This window comes from Ambystoma mexicanum, chromosome 4p (genome assembly GCF_040938575.1).
Source record: "Ambystoma mexicanum isolate Mex_15411 chromosome 4p, UKY_AmexF1_1, whole genome shotgun sequence".
Taxonomy (NCBI): domain Eukaryota; kingdom Metazoa; phylum Chordata; class Amphibia; order Caudata; family Ambystomatidae; genus Ambystoma; species Ambystoma mexicanum.
The window spans coordinates 64,047,381-64,062,248 of record NC_090927.1 but is presented as its reverse complement, the minus strand read 5'-3'; the positions used below and the strand labels follow the sequence as shown (position 1 = coordinate 64,062,248).

Genomic DNA, 14,868 nt, shown 5'->3' with positions numbered 1-14,868 from the left:
CTCATCTCTAGATTCTAATGTCACGGTTAAAACCTTTCCTTTCTGTGGCGGACTCCCCATCTTCACTGTTCCAAGAATGATTTCACTTCAATATTGAAGTCCCACTTTTACATTATTAACATTGCACTCTCTGTACCTTAATGTATGAATGTATGATATATTTTATTTATATTGCTCCCATACACGTGTGTTTCAGGGCGCAAAGAGGCAAGGGAGGGGTACAAGGGGGGACAAACATCAATCTTACTAGGCCCAGTGACATTGAGAATGCGCAAGTACAGGGGAGAGGGAAGGGGAAAGTGCAAGGGGCAAGGGAGGGGGAAGTGCAAGGGGCAAGGGACGAGTGCAAGGGGCAGGGGAGGAGTGGAAAGTGCTGAACATGTGATCAAAACAGGTAGTGCGGCCAGCAGGTGGCGAGTGTAAGAATAAGGCGCAGACAATGGGTGGCAAATAAGTGCAGGAAGGGGGCTGTAGGGTTGCAGATATAGACCCAAGTGCAATGGTTGCCAGGACGCAGTGCGGGCATGCGGCTGGGTGGGCAGGGATCGGGGCCCGAAATTAGAAGGTAGCCCGGTGCCCAGTGCCGAAACAGGCAGAGATCAGCAGGGGAGAAGTAGAGCGAAGCAGAAGCAAAGAGGAAGGTCTTGAGGTGCTTCCGGAACCGAAGATGGTTCTCCAAGTTTCAGAAAGGCATGGAGGCTGTTCCAGAGGGAAGCCCCAGCCGAACAAAGAGATCTACCCCCAACTCGTTGCTTGGTGGAGCGACTGACCCTGAGGGAGTTGGAGGTGGAGGAGCGACGAGCTAGAGTAGGAAGGTATTCCCGAAGGTAGAATTGCAGGTATTGCGGACCCAGAATGCCTTGCAGCCAGATTTCAGGGCAGGAGAGGTACGAGCTTGAGGCCAAGTACAAGTCTCGCAGTCCTGTTCTGGATGAGTTGCAGAGGGCCGAGAGTAGATGCAGACAGATTTAGAAAGAGGGTGTTGCAATAGTCCAGCCTAGAGAGGACCAAAGCTCTAGAGACAGTGAGCTTCTGGGGGAAGGAGAGGAAAGGAAGAATACCTCTGAGGAGGTGCAGTTGTTAGTTTGACTACTTGGAGATGTCAGATGTGTGGAAAAAAGGAAGGCTTGGAGTCAAAGATGACCCTGAGGTTCTTAGCTTCACAGGTGGGAGCACGGAGAGGGCCAAGGGAGGCCGGTCAGAGAGTGACAGGAATGGAAGGTGCAGGTGTGCCGATGATGGGGAGGATCTCAGTCTTAGTGACATTAAGGCAGAGGTCATTGGCTGCACACCACTCCTGGATTGCAGACAGTCATAGATGAGGGAGGGAGAAGAGGTGTCAGAGGGAGCCTGAAAATGACCCGAGTGTCGTGTGCATAGCACTGAAAATTGGAGCAGAGAGGAGCAAAGCAGTGGGCGAGGGGTGCCAGATATTGGTTGAAAAGCCAGGGAGAGAGGTAAGACCCCTGGGGAGCACCACAAGTTGAGAGTGAGATAGAGGAAAGGAAGGACCCAAGTATACCTTTTTTCATATTACACATGCATTTCAACTGAGCTTAAATGGCAGCCACTTCTTTAGCTCTGGTTTCCGAAGATTGCTTTTCAGCTGCCCAGTAGCCACGCCCCCTTATTTAAATAGCACACTTGACCAGCAGAACCCTTTTTAGAAATCTAGTGTTATCTAGTAATGATGTCCTCCAAGATCTCTTTATCATTGCAACCGAGCTGCCCTTCGGGAATAATCTTTCGGCAAGCAAGTAGCTGAATTTTAAGCACAGATCTTTTCAGGGTATTATTAATTTAATTTGTTTTTTCTAAATATACAAATCGAAAATACTGTGTATGATTTCAATGCAGGAGTCGCGCCACTTAACAGGTTCTTGATATTGTTGACTTGCATTGATGAACCTTAGTGTCATAAGTGAAATGAAAAGTAAAGACTTTTGTGGTTTCTACTCTAAATGATATCAGTGTGTACATGTGTGTACATGTTTTTTTCAGTTTAAATCTGTTTGGTTCAGTGTTTATTTTGTATGGTGATTGTTTATTGTTCATCCTCCATCTTATGAACAATCAGACATATTCGTTTTTCCACACAGATTTAAACCAGAATAATTTCCATTGTGGTTTAAGCAAGAAGGTTTACCAGGCAATATTCCCCTTTGTAAATGTAAGGTGTGCTGCATTGTGAGTTTTCCTGTACTTGCACTTTCCCATACAATACTCCTTTTTAGTAAATGAGAACCTGGAATGATATGGAAGAGGAGGAATGCTCCAATGAACTGAACCCCTGGAAATCCTATTCTCCACCATTTTATTACTTAATTAGTTATCCTCTAGGTACGATTGCATTCGCTGAAGGACCAGTCCAGGCCGACATTGGCGCTGTATTACTTGTGTTTCTCGTTAGCATATAATGTCCATGGTGACACAAGTCTCCTTTTAATCTTGTAGATTATGGGCACATGGCTATAGACCCAGTGAGAAACACCGAAGAACTCAGTGAAAGACTTTCTCAGCAGGATACCACATTAGGAGCCTCCACCAAGAAAGATTCCCTTTATTTTGGCGAACAGGATAAATGCCAACAGCAGCCGATGTCAGTGAGGACCAGGAGATACTCCACACCATTCCTTCTAAAAGGAGCCTTTGAATATGATTCTAGTGAGCAGGCAAACCTTCATTTCAGACAGAATGACAGCCATAGACACGCATGGTGCCATTGCCCTGTATGTGGCAAACAGTTCAGGGAGAAAGACCACCTGCTTAAACACCAGAAGATACACACAATATGTGACTACGGGACAGATGCAGAGTGTGTGAAAATCTCAATGAATCCTGTATATAACCGTTTTACTCACAGAATGCTGCACTCCGAGGAAGCAATGTACAAATGTGATGAGTGTGAGAAAAGCTTCTCCAACTCGTACAAGCTCAGAGTTCATAAGAGAGTACACACAGGAGAGAGACCATACAGGTGTAAAGAGTGTGAGAAGTGCTTCATCAAAAATACACACCTTAAAGTTCACATGAGAAGCCACACTGGTGAGAGGCCGTACCCATGTGTTGTGTGTGGAAAAGGTTTCACAAAGTCCTATCACTTAAAGGTTCACATAAGGACCCACACAGGAGAGAGACCTTACAGGTGCCTTGAATGCAACAAGAGCTTCAGCGTTAACTCTCACCTCACGGTTCATCAAAGGACTCACACAGGGGAGAAGCCATTCCGTTGCTGTGAATGTGGGAAACGCTTCCGACAAAAGACAAGTCTCCTAGGTCACCAAAAAACCCAACACAAGTTCAGTGAGCGACAGAGGCAAAGGAAGAGCGGGCGGAGAATATTCACTTAATGACAGTTATTTGAGAGATCTGAGCTACTGTTCAGCCGAGCTGAGGCTCTGAGATGCTTTCTGTGAACCGTAAAACCCCTCACATCTTGGAGACGCCTCACCCAAAAAGACCAACTTAAATCAGATGTATAGTAACTTATTTTGTTTTTATATGAATCTTCAGTGAGTAAAATCTGCTTTACATCAAGATGATGCTTTCTATTCTAAAAACATACCTCACTTGGATCCAGTGGGACTGCATTCCAAATCCCTGTTAAAGTCAACATGCTTCTGAGTGACAGAGTGGAAACGCCAAGTCCTCAGTATTGCTTCTCTATCGGAATCATGCTGCTCTGTCTCCGATAAGACGCAGACTGTGGTTGGTACTATCCTGTTCAATCTAGACCATCATGTCTGCGGCTAAACGTGATGTGTACCATTCTGACCAGTGACGGGGCTTGCGGAAGGGTCCGGGGGGAGATTTCTTTGATTTTTCTGGAGAAGGCACTGGGAAAGATACCATGGAAGCATTATCTGTAAATGAGACTATTTACTGAAATGGCCAACAATGGACATTTTAGCTTTCCTTAAGTTAGCATGACCACTTCCAGTGAAATCCACCATGGGCAATGTTTCCTGCACCCTCCTCGCTTTCCCTATTTAGACTTTGCAGGCGCAATATGTGTCGCCGGGATGCTGCAGCCCTGCATATAGCAGTATCTTCATGTGCCCAAGGCCCCCCAGCAAACGTTGCGTGAGATCAGAGACTGCTGAAATTTCTTTTGTAACCTTCAAATATCGCACTTTAATATTTACATTTTTGTCTGTGAGGAGAGGGTAGGTTTCTCAATGTACCAGATGTAAAACCTCATTACAGGCCCACCTGTGACATCAGATATTATGCGAACACCTGTATCATTGCTTCACTCTATATAAAAGATGAATGATTCAACGAAAGTGTCGTTTGTAGTACCTCAAGTTTTTTTTTATTTATAGATAGGTGGAATGTGTTTCTATAATGTTCCTATCCCAAACCTAGCTGGAAATCTATGGGAGTGTTTGCTAGGGAATTGTCAACCTTAGAGTTCTCTGTTTTGTGATATCTGAGAATGCTTTAGAGCACAACATCTTAATCTTTGTCCATCTGATTTTCTTACAAGAAAGACGATTTTGAAACCCTGGTAGAAGATGCACGTACCTGTAGTGACGTGTAGGAATTCCCATGTTGGGCTTCAGCACGAACGCCGAGGCTATGTTCCGCTACCTCTCACATACCCAACAAGCGGTTCACTCAAAACTTGAGAAACCTTTGTACCAGTTTGTTTTCTAGGCACAATTAGGTAGAGAATGTGAATGTTCCAAAGTGGATGTAGTTGGGACGGCCAAATGCTTGGAGCTCTTCGCAGCCTCGGCATGGTAATTTTCTTGTATACCACAATTTGCAGTGAGCAGCTTTTGGTTAGATTTTTTGCTAAATGAGCTGTTGTCACTCGGAACCTGTGAGTGTTGTCAGAGCTATAGGGATTTCATTGTTATTTCGTGTGGCTCAACCGCACACAACTCATAGGCCCTCCGTAATGGATCTGTTTTTGCAGGTATTAAGGCAGACTGCTGACTGTATCCTGATATTCTTTGTAATCATTGAAGATTGGCAAGTGGGTACACTGTTTTGAATGTTGAGACCTGACCAAATTTCTTTAAGTAAAAAGTATTAAACCCCTGATGAGAGCAGGCATTTTTGGCATGCTTCTCAACTGCTAGCGCCAACAGTGGTCAAGGCTCTAGGTGTCTGCAACAGTGGCCCTCCAGATGTTTTGTAATAGGACTGCGACTCCCATGGTTCGTCAACATTAGAGCTGATCGATATGGACCAAAAGTCATAGCCCAATATATATATATTTCTTTTGGGTTAAATGGCGATCAACAATATATATCTCAATATTGTTTGTGGGTTAAATGCTCAGTTGCAAGCTGCCAACTGCATGTGAGAAGTCACAAACACTTTTGTTTATAAGACCATGATCAAAATAAATGCAAACACAGGGTTCCTCTTCCTGTTTGAGAATACACAGCTTTGTAAATATCAATGTATAAACAAATTGTAGTATATGTAATCATGATATAGGTATATATCTCGAAGTTAACCATATTGTCTCATCCTATATCGATTTTGAAAAAACATCTGTATATCTCCAAAACTCGATATATCGGTCAGCCCTACTCAACATTGACTTTGCTGGCCAGGCCTGATGGGATTTCTAGTTCAAATATCTGAAGAAGTCATCGTTGCAGACCCCTGGGTAATGCCATCTGCATACAATCTAAATTTGGTTAGTTTCAGCCTGGGCATAATGGTACACATCACTTGAGGATGCCAGAGGATTGAATGATGAATTCTTCGATTGATGGCTTCTGAATTTGGCATCCAGTTCAGCAGTGCATCTAACAAGATGTATTCATATCGCTGCATCACATCAACCAACGCGTTCACCATATCAAGCAGCACTTATGCAAGTTCACACCAGTAGGTAGGCCGTATTGCGCAAACATTGTTCAATTGGATACCTTTATAAGTTAGGTTAACGAAATGACTATCCAGCCAGAATTAGCATTGTTGACAGTAGTGTTGAGCTGCTATTTTGGGATGGTCAGCACACCACTTGGGGTGGCCGTTACTTAAACTAAGTTAGAGTGTATCTAAGTCAAACCAAATCACTCTTGTGTTGTGATGTTTCATTTGCAATTTCTATGAACAATGTGCCATTTTGTTTGTAAGTGATGATGAAGTCTTCATAACTTATGAGTAGTTTGTCATTTACCAATATCAAAAGGATGTGAAGTTGTTTACTTATCTGAATGCATTTGTATTTTGAGTTGCCTGCAGGAGCATTGCGGAATGATCAGGAGCAGTGCGGCATGATCATTTACCATGAATGTGTTTACGGGTTCCTTATATTATAAGCTTTAGATTTCGAAATTGCTAGAAGCTATTTACCTTCTGCTGCTACTTTTGGCTCCAGAGCCCAATTGATGCCATACAAACAATCCTATAAGACATTTGACTTTGTCTACTTGGAAAGCATAATTTGAAACATCTAGAAGACATTTAAAGCATAATGGATTGTGTTTATAAGGGACACAACGTTAGTTTGCATGTCATGTGGCATTTTGATATCTGGCACGCCATGTGCCAGCTCCTGCTTCCCCAGAGGTTGCTCCAGCCTGCTGGAGTTTGTCCGATATCCAGAAGGTGCTTTTGGCTCATACTAATGGAATCTTCATTTCAATCGCTGAGCTTGACTGATTGCCTTGGTTATTGTTAACTATTGGGCCAGTGCTTTGTTGCTGTTTGCCACTATAGACCTAATATGTTGGGGCATCGGCACACAACTCTTAAATGCCTCACCTTTTATTGCTTGCCAGTGCCTAGAGACTGTTCACTTTACAGCATGCAGTGTAATAGGTGTACAGCCTTATTAGGATAACGCCTCTCACCGAACAGTAAACTATCCTTCAAAGGCTAACTGGACTGATTATCCAACTTGTGCCTCTTACAGCTTCTCCCCCAATGAATCCTCCAGGCCGTTCAAGTCATTCTCCAGGGCAACATAACAATGCATTACTCTTGTGTTTCTAGGCACGACAAGACAGGGAAGGGTAGACGGAAGGAGGACAAAACAAACAATCTTACTAGGCCTTGTGTCATTTAGACCGTGTGGGGGAGTGGGAAGAGAAGTGCCGGGGGGCGGGAGGAGTACAGTGGCAAGAACGTGGTAAGTGCTGCCTCGGTGGTGGCTCAAGTAAGTGCAAGGAGGCAGGGGACTGTATGGTTGCAGATAGTCCTCAAGTGGGTCGGAGGCCTGGAGGCATTGCAAGGGGCAACTGGTCCTGCAGGAGCCTGGTGCCTGGGAGGGTCGGTGGGTAGCCAGGTAACCAGTTAGCGCAGCAGACGGGAACATCAGCAGGGAAGCGAGAGAGAAAGTGGAAGCAAAAAGGAAGGTCTTCAGTTGCTTCCGGAACCTTAGGTGTTCCTGCTCAAGTTTGAGAGAGGCAGGGAGGCTGTTCGAGAGCGAGAGGGAGGCCCCAGTCGAGGACAGCTAATCCCCCCCCCTGCAGCCCCTCCTCCACTCTCTGCCTGGAGAAGCATTTGACTGTCCGAGTTGGAGGTGGATGAGCCGAGGGCTCGAGAAGGAAATTGCTTAGGAAGAGCGAGTTGGATGTAGTGTGGTCCCTGGCCCCAGAAAGCCTTGTGGACGATACAGAGGGTCTTGAACTTGATCCTTGCAGCCAGTGGAGAGATTTCAGAGCTGGAGAGATATGATCCCTGGGCTTGAGGCCAAGGACAAGTCTCACAATCCTGTTCTGCATTAGTAGTTGCAAAGGGCGAAGAGTAGAGGCTGGCATATTTAGAAAGAGGTTGTTGCAATATACCAGCCCAGAGAGAACCTGGGCTCTGGAGACAGTGAGCTTCTGGGGGAAGGTGAGAAAAGGAAGAATACCTCTGTGAAGGTGCAGCTGTAAGTAGGACCTCTTAGAGATGTCGGACATGTGAGGAGAGAGGGAGATGTGGAGTTGAAGATGACACCAAGGTTCTTTGCCTCACAGGAAGGTGCGGATAGAGGGCCTAGTGTGAGCGGCCAGTGTGAAAGAGGGAACGTAGGAGCAGAGGTCCCAATGAGAAGTATCTCAGTCTTACAAGCATTAAGGCAGAGATCTTTTTAGGCTCACCATTCCTGAATCGGGGGTAGACATTCTGGTATGAGCGAGAGATCAGAGGAGGCTGAAGGAGAGTGGTGTGTCATCCGCATAACACAAAGTTAAAACAGAAGGGAGAGAGGAGGGGGGCCAACGGTGCCAAGTAATGGTTGAACAGCCAGGGTGAGAGGTTAGAACCCTGGGGAACACCACATGCAGAGATAGAGGTGGTAGAGAGAAAGGACCCATGTTGGACCTGGGAGGGTCGATCCGAGAGAAGAGGTCAACCAGGCTAGGGCCTGACCTGTGATACCCAGGTTTTCATGGAGACTATTCTTCAGGATGGCGTGATTGACCATATCGAAAGCAGGGGATAGATCAAGGAGAATGGGGACAGAAGGAAGGTTAGAGTCGAGGTTAGAGGGCGAGAGTAAGTATCCATGGTTCAGGAGAACAGTTTCTGCGCTTCTGGCTGCTCTACAGCCAGACTGGTAGTTATGGAGACAACCAACAGGTTCAGTATGGAGAGTAAGCTGGGAGATGACCAGTTTTTCCAGGCGTTTGCCCAGGCAAAGAAGTGATGGAGATTAACTGTAGTTTTCCAGAGAGGACAGATCGGCAGAGGGCTTCTTGAGGAGGGGGTGCACGAGGGAGTGCTTTAGGGGGAAGGGAAAGTTCCAGTGGCAAAAGAGTAATTGTAGACATCTGCTAAGGCTGAAGCGAGGGTGTTGATGTGGTCCTTGATGGTCCTCGAGGAGCAGGGGAGCACCTGCATTGACGAGACCTTCAAAGATCCTACTTGTCTAGAAACATCGGGAGTGAACACAGGGAAGGAGAAGAAAGGAGGAGACGACAGGCCGGGAGAGGGAGAGGGAGAGGGAGAGGAGTGGACAGGGTGTCCTGAGTTTGTGTTCAAGTAAGAAGCCAGTTCCATGCAAAGCACCTGGGAGGGAACAGGATAGGTGGAGACTGCTGCAGGATTGGCCAGCTCCTTGCATATTTTGAAAAGTTTTCTTCTTGGATAGGACATAGTCTATATTGCCTTTGGAGCATGCGGCAGGCCAGTTTGTCAGAGGATGCCCTCCAGCTTCGCCCAGCCTCCCTAAACTGGATATGATATCCAGTACCTGTACACAAATGTTTCGTAGGGATTGGTTCCTCCGACGTATTCCACATCTATGACAGGTAATCGCCACAGCTGTGCCGCTTTGGAAAAAATGTTCATCTCCTGCGTCGATACGCTGTCCTATAGGGCCTACGTTGAGCCGATGTCACTGTTACGCAGAAACCTGTGCAGTTCCCTTAGGGACTTATTTTCATACAGAGGTGAGCGCTTAACTAGATTGCACTCTAATAAGTTTGTGAGAAAGGGAGGGAAAAGACAGAATATGAAAAGGTACACCACTCTAAGATTCAGGAACACTGTTGGCAAGGCAGAGAGCAAAAAGTCACTGGTGAGCCGAAGTCCAAAGGCTGGGCCCACTCTTAGAGAGAGCAGAGCACAAATGCGCCCAAGATCACACAGTTACACTAGGCTTAGAAAGTCTTGCAGAGGGTTCAAAAAGAGTTTAGAGAGGCTTAGGAAAGTTTAGCCAGGGTGTCCCAGACTAAGCCAGGTTCGAAAGCCGGGGGCTAAATCTGCCCCGTACAGTCGGTAGCAAGGGAAGCCAGGCGGGACACGGTACCTTAAGTGGGAAGGATCCTCCAGCGGTGGCAGTTGTTCCTGGTAGTGGGTGCAAGTTGTGTCGTCCAGGGGAAGAGAAAATCTCGGCTTGGAGGAAAGATGAAGGTCGTTGCACTACCAGGGAAGAAACCAGCCGCAGAGTTTTCTGGTTAAAGGTGGTACCTTTGTTTCGCGGTCGTGGTAAAACGTGGTATCCCAGTTGCCGGGGTGCTTGGCACGGGCAAGGTGGCCACGAGGTACGTCGGGAAAGCGAAAAGACGGTGAAACTGGTTATCCCCACCAGTCAAAGGAAGAAGACTCTCTGGCGGGAGATCTCCTCTGTCGTTGGGAAAAGTGGTGAGGCAGTCCAGCAGGGCTCCACCGGTGGTGGTGTCGTGGCAGGTCGGCTCAGCTTCTCCCTCGTCGGATTCTTAGGTCCTGTGGTGATTTCTGAAGTTCCAGTCCCCAAAGCCCTGCTTTTATGCAGCAAACCCCCATTCACTCAGCCTAGCTGTCACTCAAACATGCTAAGTGGTGAGCCGGCCGGCTCACCACTTGGGCCAATCAGGATGGAGTGCGACTTGAGTTGCCTAGGCAACTCAGTCCAGGGTGCCTAAATTCCCCTCCAACCCTCCTAAGTACCCCAGAGTGGCACCCCTTTGGAGGGCTTCTGTGGAGAAGCCCGCCAAAAAGTGGAACAAAGGGCTCGACTTGGGTTGGAGTCACAGGAGGGAACACAAACGCCATTTTAGAATCAAGTTTTGGCAAAAAATACCAACCGGAGAATTCATATTAATTAAATAAACCGGCGGTATGTTCGAGGCTACCGTAAATAATTAAAGATAGTAGCCTAAAACAATGGGAAATCCCATAGGAAAATATTCGCGGTTGAATATAAAAAGTAGTATCCACTGCCACCAGCCAAAACTCGATCAGGGGGGACGGAGACGTGCCCCCTCGACTAACAGACCCTGGGGCAATTGAATTGCCCCAGCCAGTACGTCCACAATATGATGGTTTGTTCTGGTTCTGTTCAGCATTTAAGACTAGTAAAGTCAATGGTGACTTTACATGCCCTGGGAGACAGTAGTCAGTCACAGGGTATGGCGTCTATACTGGGGGGTCACTATGACGCCCCTGTGTTACTGCACGGAGGGTGCTGTGTAACACACATCACAAAAACACATGAAGTCCTATGGAGTAAAAGACCCCATAGCCCATTAAACACATCTAGATTCAAAGAAACACACTCGAATCATGTCCAATAGTGAGGGTAAAAGAGTCTCACTCTTGGCAGGAGAAAAAGATAAACCCCAAAAATCCAGCAAAGCTGCTGGGGGACTCACTAGCTTAGGAAATTCATCCTAAACAGAATATTCTCCCTAACAGTCACCGGATTTTATAAGTAGGACGCACGACACCCGTAGCCTCAGTTCTGTTTTTTCCACGAACGTGTTCGCTTCGGAGATCTCGGCGTGCCTTTGTTCTTCTGTTACTTCCATCGGTTCTTCGAACTTGGTGTTTGTGAAGATATGTCTGTCTTCTACCCCGCGGCCGGGATTCAAGAAGTGTCGGGACTGCAGATCCAAGATGTCACTTACGGACCCGCACAACGTCTGCCTCTGGTGACTCAGCGAGGACACGCCACCGATGACTGTGACGATTGCCAGTCGTTAACGTCGAAGGCCTTGCGGGAGCGGAAGAAGCTTACTGTAGGTAGGGTTTCCAAACCCCGAAAGTCGAAATTTGCTGGGCTTTCGACCGACGATTCGAGGGGTGACTCTCCGCGTCGCCGGCGTAAGTCCAGCGGGGGGGTCCTGGTCCCGGAGTGGTTCCCGCCATTCCTCTGCCTCCTCGAGGCACTGGCGGAAGCGCCGTCACCGGTCGCCTTCCCTGTCCTCGTCCGAGGACTCCGCCAGACGGCGGGTTGCTTGTCCCAACAAGCAATTCTCTCCTGCGAAATTGGTTGCATTTCGTACGGAGATGATGGCGATTTTCCAATCGCAGGGCTCAGTTCCGTCTGCGCCTTCGAAAGAAGCCAGCAGGGAACGTGCTAGGGCCAATGTTTGCACGCTTTTGGGCTTGGGCGGCCCGCTCCACGTCCTCGACGCCCTCGAGACTGCTGGAACCTGTGACGTCTTCTAACACGTTGACGCCATTGGCGCCATGTCTGTCGAGGGACTCTCTCGAGGCTCCGCCTCCGAGGAAGTCATCGGTGCCGAGGCCATCGAAGGACACGCTCGGGGCACCGCCCACGAGGCCTGTGTCGAAGCCATCGGTGCCACGCTCGATGCCGATTCCGTCGAAGCCCTCAACACCTTTTGTGAAGGCTTTACCGGAGGTGCCCCGTGCATCGGTGGAAACGGAGTAAGGCCCTGAAGAAGTCGGTGGGGCCTGTATTTGAACCTTTTTCTGTGCCCTCATCCAGGGATTTATTCCAGCCTCTGGATTATATCTGAGGTGGATGAATTTGAAGGTTTGGTACCTGATGTGGTTCCTGACGACCTGTTATCTGGTCATAGCCAGTTGGAAGACCTGCGTCAGTCTTTGCACGACGCCAGTGCTCTTGATACCTCCCCGGAGGTCGAGTTTGGCAGGCCTGAGCCTGGTATGCATGCTGAATCTTCGTACAAGCACCTCATGTCAAGGGTGACAGAGTACTTGGGGTGGTCTGCGCCACCAGTGGATTTTCTGCAGGATGACCTGACAGATATCCTTGACCAAGGTCCACCCACTGACCCGGTGCTACCATTTCATATGGCTTTACAGAGAAGGGTGGCGGCGGCTCGGACTGCTCTGGAGAGTCTTCCAACAGTGAGCAAGTCGTTGCCGAAAAAATACCGTCCACCCGTTAGCGACCCCTGCTACTTGATGACGTACCCCACTCCGGAGAGTTTGGCAAAGCAGGCGTCGTACCCTACCATCCCTCCTGATAGGGACGACAAACGTTTTGATGGCTGGGAGAAGAAAGGGTTTTCTTCAGGGGGTATGGCTTTACAGACAGCCAACTCTGTGTGTGCCTTAGCACGTTTCACTCACACTGTGGAATTGTGTCTTTGGCGGCTGAACATATTCCCGAAGGGGAGGAACGGGATGATTTTCTTGCCCTCGTTCAGGATGGCAAGGATGCCATGTGAGAATCCGTTCAGTCGGGTCTGGACATGGCAGACTGTGTCAGCTGGTCCATGGCGGCGAGCATCGTGATGCGCAGATTTGCGTGGTTGCGGAAGTCGGGGTTTGCTCCTGACGTAGAAGCCCGGCTTCTCAACATGCCCTTTGATGGTGTCCATCTTTTTGGCAGCCAGGCTGACGAGAGCCTTGAGAGGTTGCAGACCTCAAAGGCTGCAGCGAAGTCATTGAGCACTGCAGTTCGCCATTCTCTGCCTTTTTGTCCTAGGGGACAGCAATGGAGGGGAGGTTTCTTTTGATCTTTTGATACTACTCTTCTTTGGTAGATCAAGGGAAGCGGCCAGTCAAAGGGGCCAACGTAGGAGTACCAGAGGTGGAAAATGGGGTACTCGAGGTGCCAAGGCCGCTCGAGCAGTTGCCTCTTTGCCCTCAGGCACTGCCGCAGCCGCTTCAGCTCAGTCATGAGGCTATGTCCCATGGTTTGCCAGTTGGGCTAAGGCTGGCGCAGCATCTTGTAGAATGGCGTGCCATTACTTCAGATGTGTGGGTTCTGGAGATCAAGACCCAAGGCTACTGTCTTGGAAATCAAATCCCTGCTGGAGAAAGACAGCAAGGACAGCGTATTGACGTCATTGACGCAGGACGCAGACGCCAAATTTATTTTTACGAAGCAGCACATCTATGGTGATTACCTGTCAATGATGTGGAATATGTCGTCGGAACATCCTATCAAATGAACATTACCAGGTAAGAAAGTAACTTGTTCTTCTACAAGACGATGAGGGTGAAACGAAGGGAGGTTAAAATGACGGTTTTACTAGGCCTTGTCATTCAGATTGCGCAAGTGCAGGGAAGGGAAGAAGTGCCAGGGGGAGGGGAACAGGGAAGTGCAGCCAGCGGGAGGCTCAAAAATGCAGAGCGAAGGGACTGTAGGGTTGCAGATACAGACCCTCAAGTACTGGGGAGCCCGGAGGCAATGCCAGGGCAACTGGACATGCAGGAGCCTAGGCCCAAGTTCAGAAGGTAGCCAGGTGACCAGTGCATGGAACAGTTGGCACATCAGCAGGGGAGAAGAAGAGAGAAAGTGGAAGCGAAGGGGAAGGTCTTGAGTTGCTTCCGATCCGGAGGTGGTTCTGCTCAGGTTTGAGAGGCATGGAAGCTGTTCCAGAGGGAGGCCCCAGCCGAGGATGGAGATCTGCCCCAACTCTCTTCTTGGAGAACCTTCTGAGTTGGAGGTGTATGACCGGGTAGCTCGAGAAGGAAGACGTTTTGGAAGACAAAGTTGGAGGTAAAGCTGTCTCAGGCCCCAGAAAGCTTTGTGGACGATGCAGAGGGTCTTGAACTTGATCCTTGCAGCCACCGGGAGACAGTGACAAGATTTCAGAGCTTCAGAAATACGATCCCTGGGCTTGGGGGCCAAAGACAAGTCTTGTAGTCCTGTGCTGAGTTGTAAAGGTCGAAGAGTAAAGGTAGGAAGATTTAGAAAGGGGCTGCTGCAATAGTCCTGTCTAGAGAGGACCAGAGCTCTGGAGACGGTGAGCTTCTGGGGAAAGAGGAGGAAAGGAAGAATACCTCTGAGGAGGTGCAGCTGATAGTTTGACTTCTTAGCAATGTTCGTGATGGGAGGAGAGAAGAAGCGTGTGGAGTCTAAGATGACACCAAGGTTCTTGGCCTCACCGGAGCAGAAAGAGGGCCCATAGAGAAAATGAGGGAGCGGGCCTCCAAATGAGGAGGATTTCCATCTTACTGGCTTTAAGGCAGAGATCATTGGTCGCATTTAAGGAATGGTGTGCCGCCAGACAGTCTGGTATGAGAGAAGAAGCAGAGGTGGCTGAGGGGAGCTGAAAGAGAGCGGAGTCATCCGCATAAAATTGAAAATTGGACCAGAAAGTAGCAATGCAGTGGGCAAGAGGCGCCAGGTAATGGTTGAAGAATCACAGAGATGTTAGACGCCTGGAGAATACCACAAGTTGAGAGACCGAAGAGAGGAAAGACCCCAATTGGACATGTCAGTCGTTGAGAAAGGTCATCAACTAGGCCGGGGCCTGGTCA

General features: G+C 48.4%; 1 protein-coding gene across 9 annotated transcripts in view; it reads left to right on the top strand.

Moving 5' to 3' along the window:
• Positions 1-14,868, top strand: part of LOC138452992 (zinc finger protein 383-like) — a 700,934-nt gene that overhangs the window by 370,930 nt on the left and 315,136 nt on the right. Inside the window, exon 9 of one of the 9 annotated variants that reach the window (XM_069605382.1) lies at positions 2,455-4,268. The exons of the other annotated variants lie outside the window; for them this stretch is intronic. Coding sequence (XP_069461483.1) covers positions 2,455-3,350 — 896 coding nt within the window. The 3' untranslated portion in view covers positions 3,351-4,268. Of the gene's footprint in view, positions 1-2,454; positions 4,269-14,868 lie in introns of those variants that run through there. 9 annotated transcript variants of the gene reach the window in all.